Raw genomic sequence first — 16,835 nt, forward strand, 5'->3', positions numbered from 1 at the left:
CTTAGAAGTGTTTGGACGGAGTGGAGTGGTTTATGTTGTGTAAACTGATGATGCTTTTCATGCCCTCCAGGCGTTCAACGAATTCCCTCATTATTGGCTTGGCTTGTTTCTTAACATTGTTTGGCTTTCTGTAAGCTGATTTCTATTAGATATACATATCTCATTTGCTATTAGTATTACTAGATTTAAGAATATTCAGTAGTTTAATTAATTGACAAAGCTGCATTAAGTCATTGTTTTTTACTTGGTTATGTTTACTAAATCGAAAATTTACTTCTAAGGTTCAGATTTTGAAACCTCAATAAGCTCTAAATAGAATGGAGATTTGTTGTGAATAAAAAATAGAGTTTTGAAATTGTTTGTGTTGATTTTGGTTTTGTGGTGTTGCTGTTGAAACTTCCAGGTGCTTAAGACTCTACCTTCCAGGTCACTAACTTGTAGAAGTGTAGTGAAGATGTCTGGTTTATCTTTGGTGGGGTTTCTGCGTTTGGTTTCTCTCCATAAAATCAGTTGGTCTCCATGTACAATTATTAACTCATGTTTTCTATATAAAGTTGCAAGCTTTTTCTTTGGTGTGAAAGGTAAATTAATAGTATCACTGAAACAGTGAAATGGCTGTCGATGATCAAGTTTGTTATCAATGAGGTAATAGGTCTAACGGTTTTTTTTTGTGGATATGTCTGTTGGAGTGTGGTTTGTGTGTTTGGAATTGGAATGGGTTTTCGTTTTGCTTATTTGTGTCGTTTGTTTCTGGAGTCTGACTACAATTGATTTGATATTAACTTCATTACACTCATGAAATACAACGTTTTGTATACACTCCATGCAGTCTTACTTAGTTGACATGTTCTGTTTTTTTTTTAATTGTTTCAGAGAGTTGCAACTGGATCTGAAGAGGAGTTGATCCGAGGAAGGATGAAACTCAGGTTTCAAATAGATTTTTACATGAGATTCAAAGAGACTTCATTATGGATACCACCTCTCATCAACTTGTTTTGGTGTTAGCTAGTAGTGTTAGTTTATATAAGACTTGGTTTGATGTAGTCTAAGATTTGGTATGTATGTTTTGGATATATAATTAATGCAATAGAAAATTTATATAAATCCAATTTAATATATTATGCAAAAGAGGGTACAAATATATGAAATAGAATAGCATATAACAATAGATTATATCATAAAAAAGAGTTATAGGTAAATCTAATAAGGCAAATACAAAGTGCTACGACACAATATAAAACAACAATAACATTGTGAATAAGAATATATATTGCATCATTTGTTTAATGCTATTATCGAAAACGATATAATAGCTTACCAAAAAAAGCTATTATACACGGTGATCCTATCATAGATGGGGTAGAAATAGCGTTTAAAAAAACACTATTGATTACGTATAGTAGTGCTTCTCGTGAGCTAAGAATGTGCATTCTTCTTGTAGTCTGTGGGATATTATCATGTCATTCACAAAGACAAAAGTATTTTTTTTTATTACATTATATTATATTATGCTTTATTATGTTATTTGTTACAACATTGATCAAGATTCTGTTTTTTGATGCAAGTTACATGTATTTTGATTTTTGACTCAAGGTGCATGATACGGTTAGTGAATATTGCAAGTTGGGGTGTGCATACTCTGTGTGTTGCGTCCTAACCACTCTAGAGAACTCCGGTAAAGCAAATTCTCCAAACTCATATATTATTATTATTTTGTTAAGTAAAAGATTATGTACCAAGAACCATTATAGTATTGTTATTATAACTGGAACAAGAGAATACTAATCCATTCAAATTTTGTTTCGATAACTAGATGAAAGTGAAACTTTGAATGGAGCAGCTGAAAACTGTACCAAGGCATGTTCTACTTTCTGCACCAAGGACTCTAAAACCACAATTGAAAGTTGAAATTGTCTAAACAAGATTATGTAAGTGGAGGAGTGGCTACCCTTAAGAGTACTGTTTTCATACGATAATTGTCGTGTATGTGACAAAAAGGCTAGACATATCTGGTGCTAGTATTTTAATAAGTTGTTTTCAGTTTGCGTATATGTTGTAGAAGGTTGTGTGGATCCTAGATTGTATCTCCCTTCTACTTTTTATTATCTAAATAAGAAAATATTTGTGTGTCTTTTGTATTTTGTATTTTGTGATTCCATACTTTGGTTGTAAAAGAGTTTTGTAAGGATAGTTGTTTGTGTTCTTGAAGAAAAAGTATATTGATCAGAACAATGTATCCATTTTTAGATATAATCGAACATTAATTCTTTACCAAAAAACTAATAAATCAGTGCAAATATCAGATAGGTCGTCAGTTCTTCATATTATTAGTAAGCCTATGATATATGTTCTTCCCAAGCATTCTTGTAGAATTATTGAACCACCTCCTTCAGTGTTTTTCTTTTTTTTTTTTTAACAATATAGTGAAGCCAGTTAAGTTTTCATTACGTTTACAAATAAAAGCTTTTTTCAATAATTTATATTTATTACTTCTTGCAAACATCTTTACATAAAAACCACATATATATGAGCAACAAATAAATGATAAAAATAGATAAAAACTTAATTGAGTTACAAAGGCAATACCAAGTAACTTATTCATCAAAGAATCAACAATTTAAGTGCACACTGCAGGAACATCGCGAGGAAACCTTCTTTTATCGGTGCAATAGTTGTAGATCATGTATTTACTTTGTACACCTTTCATTCTTGTCTGGCCGTTTGAATCGAGTTTTTGAGTGAACCATGGGGAATTCTCGGAACATGATGATTTTCCGTTAGCCCATACACATCCATCGACATTGTAGTTTCTGTAGAAAGCAGTAAAAGGAGCTTTTGACCAATCTGTTTTCTCTAATCCTCCTCTTGTTGCCCAATGCTCGGCTTCCCAGAGACTCGCGTAGAGCCTCATTGGTTGTCTCGTTGGGAACGGAACTCCAATTGCCTCAGAGTTTTTGAACTCTCTAATAGGAATTCCATCAACCGTAAAACTGTAAGAGGAGAAAAAAACAAAAGAGAACGTAAGTTGATGAGCGCATATATATCCTCAAAACATATAAGATTATTCAAATCGTACAAGGGATCAAAGGTTGCCCTTACATAATCCTTTGGGGATTCCATGTGATGCAATAAGTGTGAAAATTAACGGTGGGGTCGAACCATAGATGAAATTGTTGTTCTTTGTCTCCTGTGCCTTTTGTGTAAACATTAGTATGGAGAGTATACGGATGACCACTTATGTTTCCCAAGAACTCGAAATCGATCTCATCCCACGTAGTTCCCGGCGATTTTAGCTACACAGAGTCATCATAAACACCAACATGCTCAATACATGTAGGCCTAAATGTATGTACTCTAGGGAATAGCAAAAGATGACAAAAATGGTTTGAAGTTGTATGTAACGACTTACATAGAATGTTGTTACTGTTCCAGCTGAATTACCAGGAACAAGTTTCATTTGAACCTCGGCTTTGCCATAGAGAAACTCCTGGTTAGACTGAAAACCGGATCCAGAGGATTTGTCGAGCGAGAGAGAAAGAAGTTTTCCATCTTTGTCGTGAATCTTTCCGCGGCCATCACCCCAATGTATCTGAACGTCTTTGTGGAAGCTACCCGCATAGACATGCACATATTGTCCCGCAAGAAGAAACAGAATTAAGAACGAAAAACTTGTACCACAAGAAAGCTTCATTTTCTTCTCAGGAGCATTGATATCTCAAATGTATTGTTGATGGAAAATTGAGGTAAGTGACATTAGTTTATATAGTGTTTGGAAATGTTAAAGGAAAGAGAGAAGGAAGTTTCATGGGTTTGATTATTGATCGTGGGCTGTATTCTAGTTGGCTCATTCGACCTCTTGTTTGGTTGTTACAAATTGAAACCAATAAAATATAATTTCATTACTCGTTTATTGTTACAAAACAGAGAAAATAATGTATATAGACATTTTTCGTATATAACATGCTGGTCCCGCATTGAGATCACTAGAAATGGAGCCATATATTATATTTAACTTTTATAATTTTGTAAGAATATCTTTTGTTATTACAATTATTTGAAAAATATAAGAAATTCAATTGGTAAAAACATGGTTATAAACTTTCAACTGATAAAAAATAATGAAAAAAGTTGTGATAAAATGTGGTGCTAATATAACTCACAAAAGTTCTAAATTAGTTTCAGTATTTGACATCATAGGAAGGTTATTTTGGTCAAAAAGTTCAATAGGTTAAAATTTGCTAAAAACTAACTAAACATTCGTAGATGTTTAAGCACCTAGGAAATTAATTAGATATTTTTTTCTTTATATTTTTTGAATATTAAATTATTATTAAATTATTATAAATATATTATAAATTATTATAAACATTATACTAAATATATTATTTCATTTTATTTTTCCTTTAAGACATTTTATTAAAATGTAATTAAAAAACAAATTAATAGGTCTCCTACATGGCTAAGCCAAAACAATTGTTGACCTTCCAATGCCGGCCAAAATAGAGAGTGTGGATCGTTCTAGCCGTTTAGATGCTTAGCCATAACATTACTTTCTATCCAACTATTACCTGTAATTTAAATGATTTATTAATTCTATTAAGAGAAAATAGAAAAATGTATAGATTGAAGAAATATCTTAAATTACCTTTTGATATAATTTTTTTACTTTGTATGGACTTCCTAAATGAAAAATAAATCACATTACATATGTGATACAACTTTTTTCCTAAATATCTCGTTTTATGCATAAAAGATTATATACCAAAGTTTAATAAGAATCATATAAAGATTAGTTTTTTTTTTTAAGATAGCTAAAACTATTTCTTTTGTAATAATTATTTTTTTCAAATATAACTAAATTTTTTCAAGCAAATACATCAATCAAAACGAACTTAAAGGCAAAACCTGTAAGTATCACAACAATTAATAATAATAAAAAGACATCACATATAATTTTTGTCTTATGAAATGGAGAAAACATAAATGCAAACGATCAAACACTTCACTCGAAATATATCCCTTAGACTAGAGATTATTGGTGATGTTAGGAGCACAAACATCAGTGGTGGCAGTGGTGATGGTAGCGAGACAATCGATTTCGGGTTGGTAGTTGTTGCTGTCAATGCAAGGAATGCCCTCGTCCTCTCCATCACTAAGATTTTGATTCAAATCCAAAATCATACTTTGATTCGAATTTATATTCATATCCATATTAAAATCATGGATTTTCTTTGGAAGCTGATCATAAAAATCAAAAAGAGCCTCATATTGGAATTGAACAGGCTTTTGGTGATTTTGATTTTGATATTGAATCATACGACCATCAAATCCGATTTGGGCAGCTGCATCTGCAACATTAGGAAGAGGTAAAGATGAAGAAGACTCACCGTTCTCAGTAAAGATCTCAATCCTGTGAGTAAGGCCATTGAGATACTTATCAATCAATAAACTCAAATCTTGAAGATCATTTCCATCAAGATGATACACATCCGTCTCCCCTTTGAGACAACTGAACATTAAATCTCGAATATGAGAATTACGGTTCTCATCACGTAGCTTCTCCAGCTGCTCTTTTGCTTTGGCGATCCTTTGACGTGTAAAAGTCTCTTGATCCACCATCTTCTTGGTCCGGTCCATCATCGACAACTCCATAAACTTTGAAACCACTTCTTCAACGCCTTCTCTTGATGGCCAAGCCTCCGGGATCAAGTTGTACGGGCTATAGACGACCGCACATGCTTTAACACCACATAGAGTGACTAGCTCCTCGAGTTTCTTCATCATCCCTTTCTTCCTTTTGGTGAATGTTGTTTTCCTCGATTTACCATTTTCTATGAACGCTAACTTCATCTTCCTCTTCATATCTATTATCTTTGTTATGTGTGTTTTGTTTTGTTAGCATAAGGAGGATTTTTTATATAGTAAATGAAAGGCGTTTCTAATCTACTCAATAGGTTTCTTATTGCTTTGCTGGACTAATTAATTTTCAATTTTACTAAATTTTTAGGATATGGTATTAGTTTCACCATTACGTGTAGGCATGTGATTGAGTGTAAAATAATAATCATTTATCTTTAGAGACAACTAATACATATATTTTACCTTTTGGGGGGCATAAAACGAGATATTTAGGGAAAAATTTGTATCACATATGTAATGTAATTTATCTTTCATTTAGGTAGTCCATATAAAGGAAATTAAAATATTATATCAAAGGTAATTTTAAGATATTTCTTCAATCTATACATTTTTCTATTTATTATTATTTTTATATTTATATATTAATCAATAGAAAATGCTTAAATTGAAATTTACAGGTAATATTAGTTGGATGGAAAATAAGATTATGTCTAAGCATCTAAACGGCTAAAATCACCCATACTCTCCATTTTGGCCAAATCATTCGGTGCAATGTCAAAAATTATTTTGGCTTAGCCATCTAGGTGCCTGATTATTTATTTTAATAAAAATGAATAAATGAAAAATATAATGAAATGAAATATTTGATATAATTATGAATAAATGAAAAATATAATGAAATGATATATTTGATATAATTTTTGAATATTTACATTAATTAAATATTCAAAAACAATAAAGAAAAAACATACCTAATTAATTAGTTTCCTAGGCGCCAAATCATCTAGGAATGTCTAGTTAGCGTTTAGCAAATTTTGAACATTGGTATTACTAAAATATATGTAAGAATATACCATATTTTAGACTCTTAAATCTTGTGAGAAAACCTTAGATTTATCACAATTCAGTAGTTGTTCTAATTAGCCGCTCCATAGAGATGGAGGAGTCTTAAGGACAGTTCACATTAATTCGGATCAGTTTTACAAAACCAACTATTATCCACAAAGAGCTATGTACTGACACATTCACAAACTAGTTCTCGTTATTCTAATCCCGACTAACATCTTATTCTTTTCCGTCTTACAAAGATTTAACTATTGACACACCGATCCCACGATAAATAAATATGTCGATAAAGATCTCATCGCCAGAGACTATATTGGGCAACATATCTTACACACCTCATGATGCATCCCATCCATTTGAGTGGGAAACTTAACTTCCAAATAAGAGGTTTGGATATTACGTGATAGCTAATGTTTGCACAAATTTTAATTTCTCTTTCTTGGGGATTGATAGAATTTGAAATTGTTGTGATGTTGTTTCTCGATGGAGATATATTCCTTCTAGTAACATTAATATTTCTCCATCGAGAGACAACATCACAACAATTTCAAATTCTATCAAAAACAGTTTGGGTCTCGACCATGTTTAATTTATCGAGCGACCATTTATCAAAACAAAATACTCTTTATTATGGATCATCTTTTCGGTCATTAATGCCATAACCGGTCCATGATCATAACCAATCATCTATAAATTCTATACAAGTGACTAGGAGAAAAGAGTGTACTAATCTTTATTACTAAGTGCACGGTCCAACCGACAAGGCGACACGCGTTGTTAGATTTTAGGTTTTTTCTTTCTATGACAACTGATTTTCTAAACAAGGTAATTTCTGCCAAAATTTTGGATCATAAGATTAAAAGAGATTAAAAAGGACGTAGGTCGGACTCTTCCTCCTTGTTTCATGATTAATGGTTACTCAGTTAAAATTGCCTATCATGTACCAAAGGCTTGATCGTTTAATACCAATTCAAGTGAGACGTTCCCAAAAATTATTTCGAAATTGAACGCTAAAATCTCTATAACAAAAGTCATTAAAATTGTATTCCTTAGATAAGAGGCTTTCACATCAATAATTTTATTACGGGAGAAGATAACATTATAATTCAAAATATTATTAGAAAGAAGAGCTAAACCACTACTCAGTACTAGAAATTTAACGGTAAAAACATTGTCATAACCAAAATACAACTTCAATATATAAGAAGAGGTAGAGATTCCTTTCCACGGCATACGTGAGATGGGCAAGTGCCCTATACTCTTTTATTTTTTCAAGTAATTTTTTTATACATTACAATAGTCCATGTTAACAATACAAAGAAAACAACATTAAAAATGCCATAATAACCAATTAAAAAAGAAAATGTGTAATAAGCCCACATAAATGCTAACAAGTGAGAACGTTGGTTATGAGATATGATATGACTTATGAGGTATCGTTAGGCAGCCCAACTTGGGCTAAAAAAATTGTAAACGATTGCTTAGTTTATTTTGTTAAAAGATCTATACTAGTATTTTTGCAACACTTTGATGACGGGTGGGTTAAAATTCTTTTGGGTTAATCAGATATCCGATCCGTTTCAAAATATCCTTCACAAAAAATTTGTTGGATCGGGTTATATTTAACCCAACTCATACACCGGATATTCCATATTTAATAATTTAGATATTTAGAATATTTGATTAAGATTTATAATTATGATTCTCCTATCATCTTTGTTTGATTTGTTTCTAACTGTTTTGAATCATCATATAATACATAAAGTAAAAAAAAAAAATCAAATTTTTTTTCTGCATATACTGTGATTCGAAATTTTTAAAACGGACATATATTATCCAATTGAAGAAAATGTGTGTTCAACGTTTTACATCGATTAATATATTTAGACAATGATTCAGAATCATATCATAAATAAGAACATTAATAAAATAAATGAGTTTTTGGCCGGACGGGTTTGACGGGACGGGTTTTTGAATCAGCAATAATAAAAATATTAAAATATCATTAATCCGCCGCTTCAATACGGATTAAATCCTTATTTTTTTTAATACTACAAATATTAGACATATTAAATCAGTTTTATTTAGAAAAGATTGTATAAAACCAAAAATTATCCTATGGTATAATGTTCCGTGGTCTTAGAGGATGATATGATTTGTAAAATTTTATATATAATAAATAATCATTAAATTTTAAAATAAAATAAAATCACGGGACGGGTTAAGAAATTACGGAACGGGTTATATTTCGGAAATGATTTATATAGCGGACAAATTTGAATCAATATTTATATACCGCTTTAATACGGGTTAAATCTTCAGTTTATTAATAATTGTCTCGTGGACTAGTGGTATACCGTTACTTAATAACAATTGTAAACTATAATATAAATAAATATGTTATAAGGAGATACAATTTACAAAACATTTTTATACTAACTTTAAAATTAAATCATCCCGCGGTGTACCGCGGATTAAAATCTAGTAATATTGTTAAAAATGACAAATGAGATAGTAATGAAAAGATTTCAAAATATAAAAGAAAAATAAAGACGTTTTCGTATTAATAGTCTTCGTAATACTTTTATTCTATTTTTAATAATACTTTTATTGAAATAGTCGTGTTTCTAATGATTTCAGTCTTTCGAAAACAATTGCGAAACAATTTGAAACGATAGCAAAAAAATAAAAGATTAGATTGTTTTTGCCCCGGACCAACTCTGAAGGAGGCCCTTCAAGTTTGTGCGGTGCCTTATAGCACAATGAAAGGATATTGTTTCACATCACCTTATCAACGTAAGATGAGCCGCGTCGATAGAACATGTGTTTTCGCGAGTTCTTTTGCCTCCACAGGTAGTGGCTTTGATGTGGTGAGGTGAGAAAGGGTGTCCGACCAGTCCGGGGTTAGAGCTGAACCCAAAAGATCACCACTTAAGACTGACCAGACGTATAAGTGTATGGGTTTCTTTGAGTTTATCTAAGCAGTGTTCTTAATGTACAAGTTATTGTAAAAAAAAAAAAAAATACTGTGCTCCGACATTTTAATCACCAATAGACTTGGTGTACTATATATACCGCAATCTAGAGTTTAATTAACTTGCCGTCTGAATATAAATGAAAATTATCCGATTTAATAAAAGCCAATCAATCACGGGTAAACTGTTATAGTCAACACTCAAGCACATTGACTATATTTATCACCATGACAACTTTATGATGTCCCATGTGTGAATAATAATGAACAATTAGTAATTTATTTACAGATCTTGCAGATTAATTACGCTAACACAAGAGAGAGAGAGAGAGAGTTGGAACAAACATTTGATTTAAAACATCTCTTACAATAATAACAGTGTCAATAAAATAAACATATTCAAAGATATTGTCTCTGCACTTGAAGATGAATAATTGTTTTTTACTCAAAAATAAACTTTTTTTCTTCTCTCTATTTTATAACTAAAACAAACACTTGGATCTTATCAGATCAGAGCAGAGCACTAAACTTGATTCATTTTCTTAACATATCACTCATTACAAAGACTTAAACTTTAACAGCTTCACTATCACCACCATCACCATCAACACCATCATCATCATCATATTAAATACCCTCCCAATTGCCAGCTTAACCAAAACAATGACTGACTCTTTTCCAAAATATGCTAAATTCTAACTTTTAACTTTCTTAAAACCCATAAGAAACAAATTAAAATAAACAAGAGAATGAAAAAAAGAAAGACAGATAGAGAATTGATTGAAGAGAGAAGAAAAAACAAATCTTGCTTGAAGTGTGAACAAGATTCTTCACAAAAAAACCCTAATTTTTTTATGAAAATGGCAAATGCAAAAAGACAATTAATTAATGAGGATGATGATGTTGCTGAGATAGTAGGTAATGAAATTTAATGAAGACTAAAAAACAAATTATAGACAAAAATTAAAAATAAGAACCAAACCAAGAACAGATATGCTTCTTTTTTCCTCCCTTTCACACTTGTAGATGAATCAAGCAAGATTTAGATTACCCTGAATCAAACATTCATAACCAAAAATCTCTGTGACGCGGGCTTAGGCCCAGTGGGCTAGTCAGATCACTGTGTGGTCTGGATACTGGGTTATTAAAAAAAAAAAATTTTGCTTTTTGGTGCAGATAGAGTTGATCTCACTTTTTGTAACCATAATACTATATTTTGCATATGATGATGCGACAACAAGAAGTAAAACCACTATAGGGACCATTACAATTTTTCTTTTTACAGATGCAACCATTTTTTCATTCTAGATGTTTGAGTACTTTTGTGAGATTATATAGAGTGAAACATACGTTCAAATTTTAAATGCTAATAAATTATGTACCATAATAAAATGTTCTTTTCAATGGGTAAGAGATCTAGATGGAATACCCGTATTTTTCTTACTTTTCCTTTCGGGATTTAATTTTTACAAATAAATAGAATCTATCCAATTTTTTTTTTTGTTAAACATTCTCTAATTGTTTAAAACGCTGGTGCAGGTTATATTTGAACACTTATTTATTTGGTATAATATTCATAATTTGACAAACTCAGGAAAGAAAATTTCTAATTCATACTTATAGAACACTACACAAAAACCTTATTTACCCGCGGTCTATAAAAAAATGTTTTGTTTTCTCTAGTTAAAAAAGCTTAATGGTTGTAAAGCTTCATGAGCTGTCAAAAAAAAAAAAAAAACTTCATGGTTGTAAAGACTCAAACACAGAAAATAATAAAAACAGCAAATACTAATCCAACTATTATTCTATTTGGTTTAATTATCTTTTTTCAAACTGTAGTAACATGATTTTTTCTGTTTGGATTATCTATTAATAAGTTCAAACTTAGACATATGAACTATTTTTATCACTTTTTTAGTATTTCGTTTGCGTACGTCAAACGTATAAAATATGAGCAGTATGTAGGAAAGAACAAAGTTCATTAGCATCAAGTAGTGTACTAACTCAATTAAAATATTTGGTTTCTTTTCTATATAACTATTATTCTATTTGGTTTAATTATCTTTTTTCAAACTGTAGTAACATGATTTTTTCTGTTTGGATTATCTATTAATAAGTTCAAACTTAGACATATGAACTATTTTTATTACTTTTTTAGTATTTCGTTTGCGTACGTCAAACATATAAAATATGAGCAGCATGTAGGAAAGAACAAAGTTCATTAGCATCAAGTAGTGTACTAACTCAATTAAAATATTTGGTTTCTTTTCTATATAACTCACCCATTACAAAAGTGGAATCAAGTGCTTATAAAAATCTATTTGCTTATATTCTCCCCTGATATTGTTGGATCATATTCATAAACTGAGTATGACTGTCTTTTGACCCAACTCAGTAGAAGCTAAGCCATGGCTCGACAAACCTATTTAGTTAATTTATAAGGTGTAGAAACATAACGAAAATGAGAGTACAATGTTCTATTTATAATTATCATTACACAGTTAAAAGAAATGTATCCAAAAGGCAAATTTATAAATAGAGACCAAAATTTAATTAGTTATGACTTACATTTGGAATGGTGGGCTAATGAATTTTTGTGAGTCTAAGTTTATATATTTATAGGGAGAGATGAAGTTAATGAGAAAAATTAGGTTTACCTTTACCTATTATGAATTTTAGAAAATGATTTAATATCTTAATTGATTATTTATTCTTATTTCAAATTTTAAGTCAATTTAAATATTTTGTATTTTTGAATTTAATGACAACATATTTCTATTTCTTTTTTTTTCTATCATCAATATATTGGTTTAAAGATATATTAAGAAATCAATTTTAGTATTAACTTCATATTAATAGAATATAGAATATAAGTTTCGTTAAATTTCAAATCATTATTTAATTTTAAACAATGCTCTCAAAGAATTTTGAAAATAACAAATCCAATAATATGTTTTTCCTAAATTAATTCAATTAATTCATACTAATTAAATCAGTTTGAATTAATTATCTTGCCGATTTTGCAAACTATTAATAACTTATTTTTTCCCTAAATCCTGGATTTTAGGCAATAAATTAGATTTTCGGATTTTATATATTTTAAGGTCATATATATAGTTTTTGTTATTTATTTGTAGTAAGATTTGAAAAAATCGAGATTTATAAAGATTGAAAACGTTTAGTGATAATTATTAGGTAATTTTATGGTATGATTTGTATAGTTTATTTTATATGAATTCTAATAATATAGGATTTTATATATAAATTATTATTGGATTCATTTAAAAACAATTTTTGATTTTTTTAACCATATTATGATGATTATTAATTTCTATAAATGGTTGTTTCTTTAATGATAATAAATTAATGATTGTATATGAGTTTATTAATGTATCCGAAATTTATGGTTGTAATATTTGCAAAATCTTGGAATTAATATAATTGTTATTAATATCACTAATATGGTTGCTTTTTTTTTCTCCTTCTTTAAATTTAAAAACCAATGGCATCATATGTAATATTTTACCTTTTATAAGGTTATTTAATTTTGAGTGATTCCCAATTAATAGTATAGATGTAAAAAAAATAATTTAACCAAAATAATTAATAGTAAAGCTTTAGCATTTCCATATGTTTTCTGTCTTTGTATTCAAAATGATCGAGCTTTACAATAAATCTCCGTAACTTTTGTCGAATTCCTATAAAATATAAGATTTCAAATCATGAAAAATTTGATCGAAAAGTCAAATATAAATAGTAAGAGTAAATTATTTACCTGAAACACTTGTGAAGAAAAAGACCCCGACTGTAAAGTCGGACTGCTTGTAGCTACAAATAAGTGGATATCGGAAGCAAAAATTGAATTCTGAAGCATTAATCGATTTTATCTTGTAATTAATATACATACATCTATTGACGAAGTCACCGAAAAATCAAATATAAATAGTAAGAATGAATAGTTTACTTGAAGCACTTGTGAGGAAAATGGCTCTGGCTGTAATGTCGGATTGCTGGTAGCAAAAGTTGAATCCTGAAGCATTTATCAATTTTATCTTGTAATTAATATATATACATATATTGACGAAGTCACGTTTTGCTGGAAATTGGAAATAAACGAAAAAGAAGAATTATTTATCAAATACCTGAAACGATAATTTTCTCTTTGGTGTACCCCGTTTTTTTGTTTCAAGAGCATTCAAATATCGACCGTGGGGTCCGACCTTTTTGTTCTTTGGTTGTCCAACAGTAGCTTTTCTTTTAATTCCACGTGCATTTAGAACTTACTCGTCTTCTTCTTCTCTTTCCACATGTTCAACATTTGAAGTTGGGAGCATCCATGCATTAGCCTTCACAAGTTCTTTTTTCTTTTCCTCCAATTTTTTAAGCAATTCACATGCAGCTTCATTCGCACACATCGTCAATTCTACATGTTCAGCAGCAACAGATGCAATCTCACGAAAATTGTGACATAAATGGCTATAACGCTTTCCAATCGATTGCGTTATTGTTCCATTAAATGTCTCTGAACGATAAGAAGATATGTTTTGTGATTTTGCCTCTTTACTCCATCGATTCAAGATGTAGCTAGATGGAATTCTCCTAACATCCTTCTTATCCAATACTTTCAATGCATGACGACATAAGATCCCAGCAAAAGAATACTTCATGCAACTACACTGTATTGTTTGGTTTGTAGCATCATAATTAACCAAATGCTCTCGCGGTCCACCACGATAAGATACTTTGTATTCATACACCATCTCAGACTTACTGACTTTTTTAGCAACATAATCACCGATAACTGTATATTGCTTCTGAAACAACTTAAAAACTTCGGGTGTATACACCTCCTCTGCATGTTGCAACATCTCTACGGTAGCAGATAATACCGAAGAGGTATGCATCATTTTGAAGTCAGCATTTAACTCGTTATATCGCCGATCATCCAACACTCTCTCACCTCAAACATATTCTTTAACCATTTATTCTCGGTCAAATTATGCTTATTGAGCATATTACTCCATGCCAATAACCAGTCTTCTTCTTCCTCATGGTCATATACACAGTTTCCAAAGTCTGTGGCAAACTGTCCTGACCCATATATTTCATGGGCCAGGACAGTTTGCCCATGTATTCGATATCAATTAATTTGATACCTTGCACTTCTATTTGGTCTTACCTTTTTAGGGTTGCCACACACAAAATCATAGCTTAATGAATAATGAAGCAATTCTTTTTTGGAAATATAAAGAATTAGTTGCATTTGCATCTAGATTGTTAAAATATGATAGCAAAAACACAAACGTAAGTATAAACGCTAACAAATATATGTGGTCTTATTAATACCAATAAAAAGAAAATGGTCTTGTTCAGTATACTAGACAAAACAATGATCTATGTAGCAAAGTAAATCTAAGGAAAAAATTAACCGGTCACAGAACGATATGGATATATAGATCACCATATAAATGCGATCATATAAATTATGTGATTGAATAAAGTTTAAAGAATTGTAGAATCAATCTTTTTATTTTGTGGATTACCAGTAAGTAATTAAATTGGTTTATATGATATACATTTATCTATGCAAACTATAGTCTTGAAAAAAATAATACTATAGTCTTGATTTGATATAAATTATAAGTATTATGTGTTAAGTGTAGCATGAACCGTTGAAACGAAACTTGGTCACATGTGAGACTGTTATAAACCATATGGATGGACTCCATAACCGGCCCATGACCCATTAGGGTTTTACCTTATTCTCTGTATCCTACTATTATCCTTGTATATATATCCCTTATACTATTAATGAAAGACACAGTTTACAACACGTTATCAGCACGAGTTCTGCTTAACTGAGTAAACCCTAGCCAACTAAGCAAACACGAAACCCTAACCGCTTGAGCCAAAAGAAAATCAGATCAAACCCTAGCCGACCTAGCAAACAAAAATCTAAGTCTAAGCCATGAGTTCCTAGATCGATGCCGCCTTTATTTTGTTTGACGATATCTCCGACCTTCCGCTTCACTCGTCCCATCGAAAGAAAACCACCGTATTCGAGATAAGTTTTCATGCCGTAGTACGTACTTCATACGTTTTATATTTGTCGGCTTAAGAATTAGCATATCTATTTATATTCTATAACTAGCGATCTTGTATATCATATGGTATAACTACCATTGATATTATAGAATTATCGATCTGAATAATTAATATAATTGTGCTTCATAATCGGATCATCATATGCACGTTCGCATCATCGTCGTGATTAATTGCTTTATGAAACACTTCATGATATATTTTATTGTTTGATTCCACTTGTCTGGTCAATATTGTCATGCTGTGGTTTGTTATTTCTTAGCCTATTGCTTGACTAATATCTATATATACATTTTTGGATGACTTTTAGCAAATAAATCCTGGAGTTGGAATGTATTTACGGATGAATGCCATTGGCATTAATTATTTAAATTTGAAAAATATTAATTAAAGATATTACCAACACGATTTCGAGAATCATAAATTCATATCTTCCTTAATTTTCTGAGTCATTAATGTGATAATCTTTAGGAAATATTTCTCTGTAAAAAAAAAAATCCACATTAATGAAGGCATTAAAATCGACACTAACAATTAAATTATTTAGATATTCAATTATTTTAAGATTCTTATATCTTATTTGATATTTTTTTTTTATATCTCATTCTTTAATTACTGCGTTTAGAATTTATTGGTTGTTACCTATTTTTTGGTGAAATTTATTGGTTGTTACTTAATAAGTAATTATGGTGCGTTTATTTTAGTTAATATCTAATTTAAAGGATTTGTTTTCTTTTATTATTAATAAACGAATAACATGTATAGAAATAAAAGATTTTTCTTGCGACTCCATAATAAAAATATTAAACTCTTATTTTCTACATTTCTTACACATAATATCCTCTTATTCAATAACAAAAAATATATATTGCAATTTTTAAAAATATTTATAATATTTAAATTATATAAAAAGTTTGTAATATTAATATTATTTCAACTCTATACAAATTTAATTTATATGTATATATATCTTATGGGAACCATTTAAAAGAAATTTTTAAATTGACTTGAATTATATAGCTTTTAAATAAAAGTATTATTAAAAAGAAAAATA

The 16,835-nt window shown here is 30.1% G+C and overlaps 2 protein-coding genes across 2 annotated transcripts; both read right to left on the minus strand.

The window, feature by feature from the left end:
- Positions 1-2,617: 2,617 nt before the first annotated feature.
- LOC9322974 (probable xyloglucan endotransglucosylase/hydrolase protein 17) lies at positions 2,618-3,691 on the minus strand. Its single transcript, XM_021010028.1, has 3 exons — positions 3,410-3,691; positions 3,160-3,293; positions 2,618-2,990 (listed from the first exon to the last, which is right to left on the minus strand). Exons 1-3 carry the CDS (start codon positions 3,689-3,691, stop codon positions 2,618-2,620), a joined length of 789 nt encoding a protein of 262 aa, XP_020865687.1.
- A 1,256-nt stretch (positions 3,692-4,947) lies between these two features.
- On the minus strand, positions 4,948-5,871 carry LOC110230612 (MADS-box transcription factor PHERES 2-like). Its single transcript, XM_021033942.1, has one exon. The coding sequence runs from the start codon at positions 5,860-5,862 to the stop codon at positions 5,026-5,028; it is 837 nt and encodes a 278-aa protein (XP_020889601.1). The 5' UTR covers positions 5,863-5,871; the 3' UTR covers positions 4,948-5,025.
- Between the last annotated feature and the right edge of the window lie 10,964 nt (positions 5,872-16,835).

This window comes from Arabidopsis lyrata (genome assembly GCF_000004255.2).
Source record: "Arabidopsis lyrata subsp. lyrata unplaced genomic scaffold ARALYscaffold_2, whole genome shotgun sequence".
Classification (NCBI taxonomy): Eukaryota; Viridiplantae; Streptophyta; class Magnoliopsida; order Brassicales; family Brassicaceae; genus Arabidopsis; species Arabidopsis lyrata.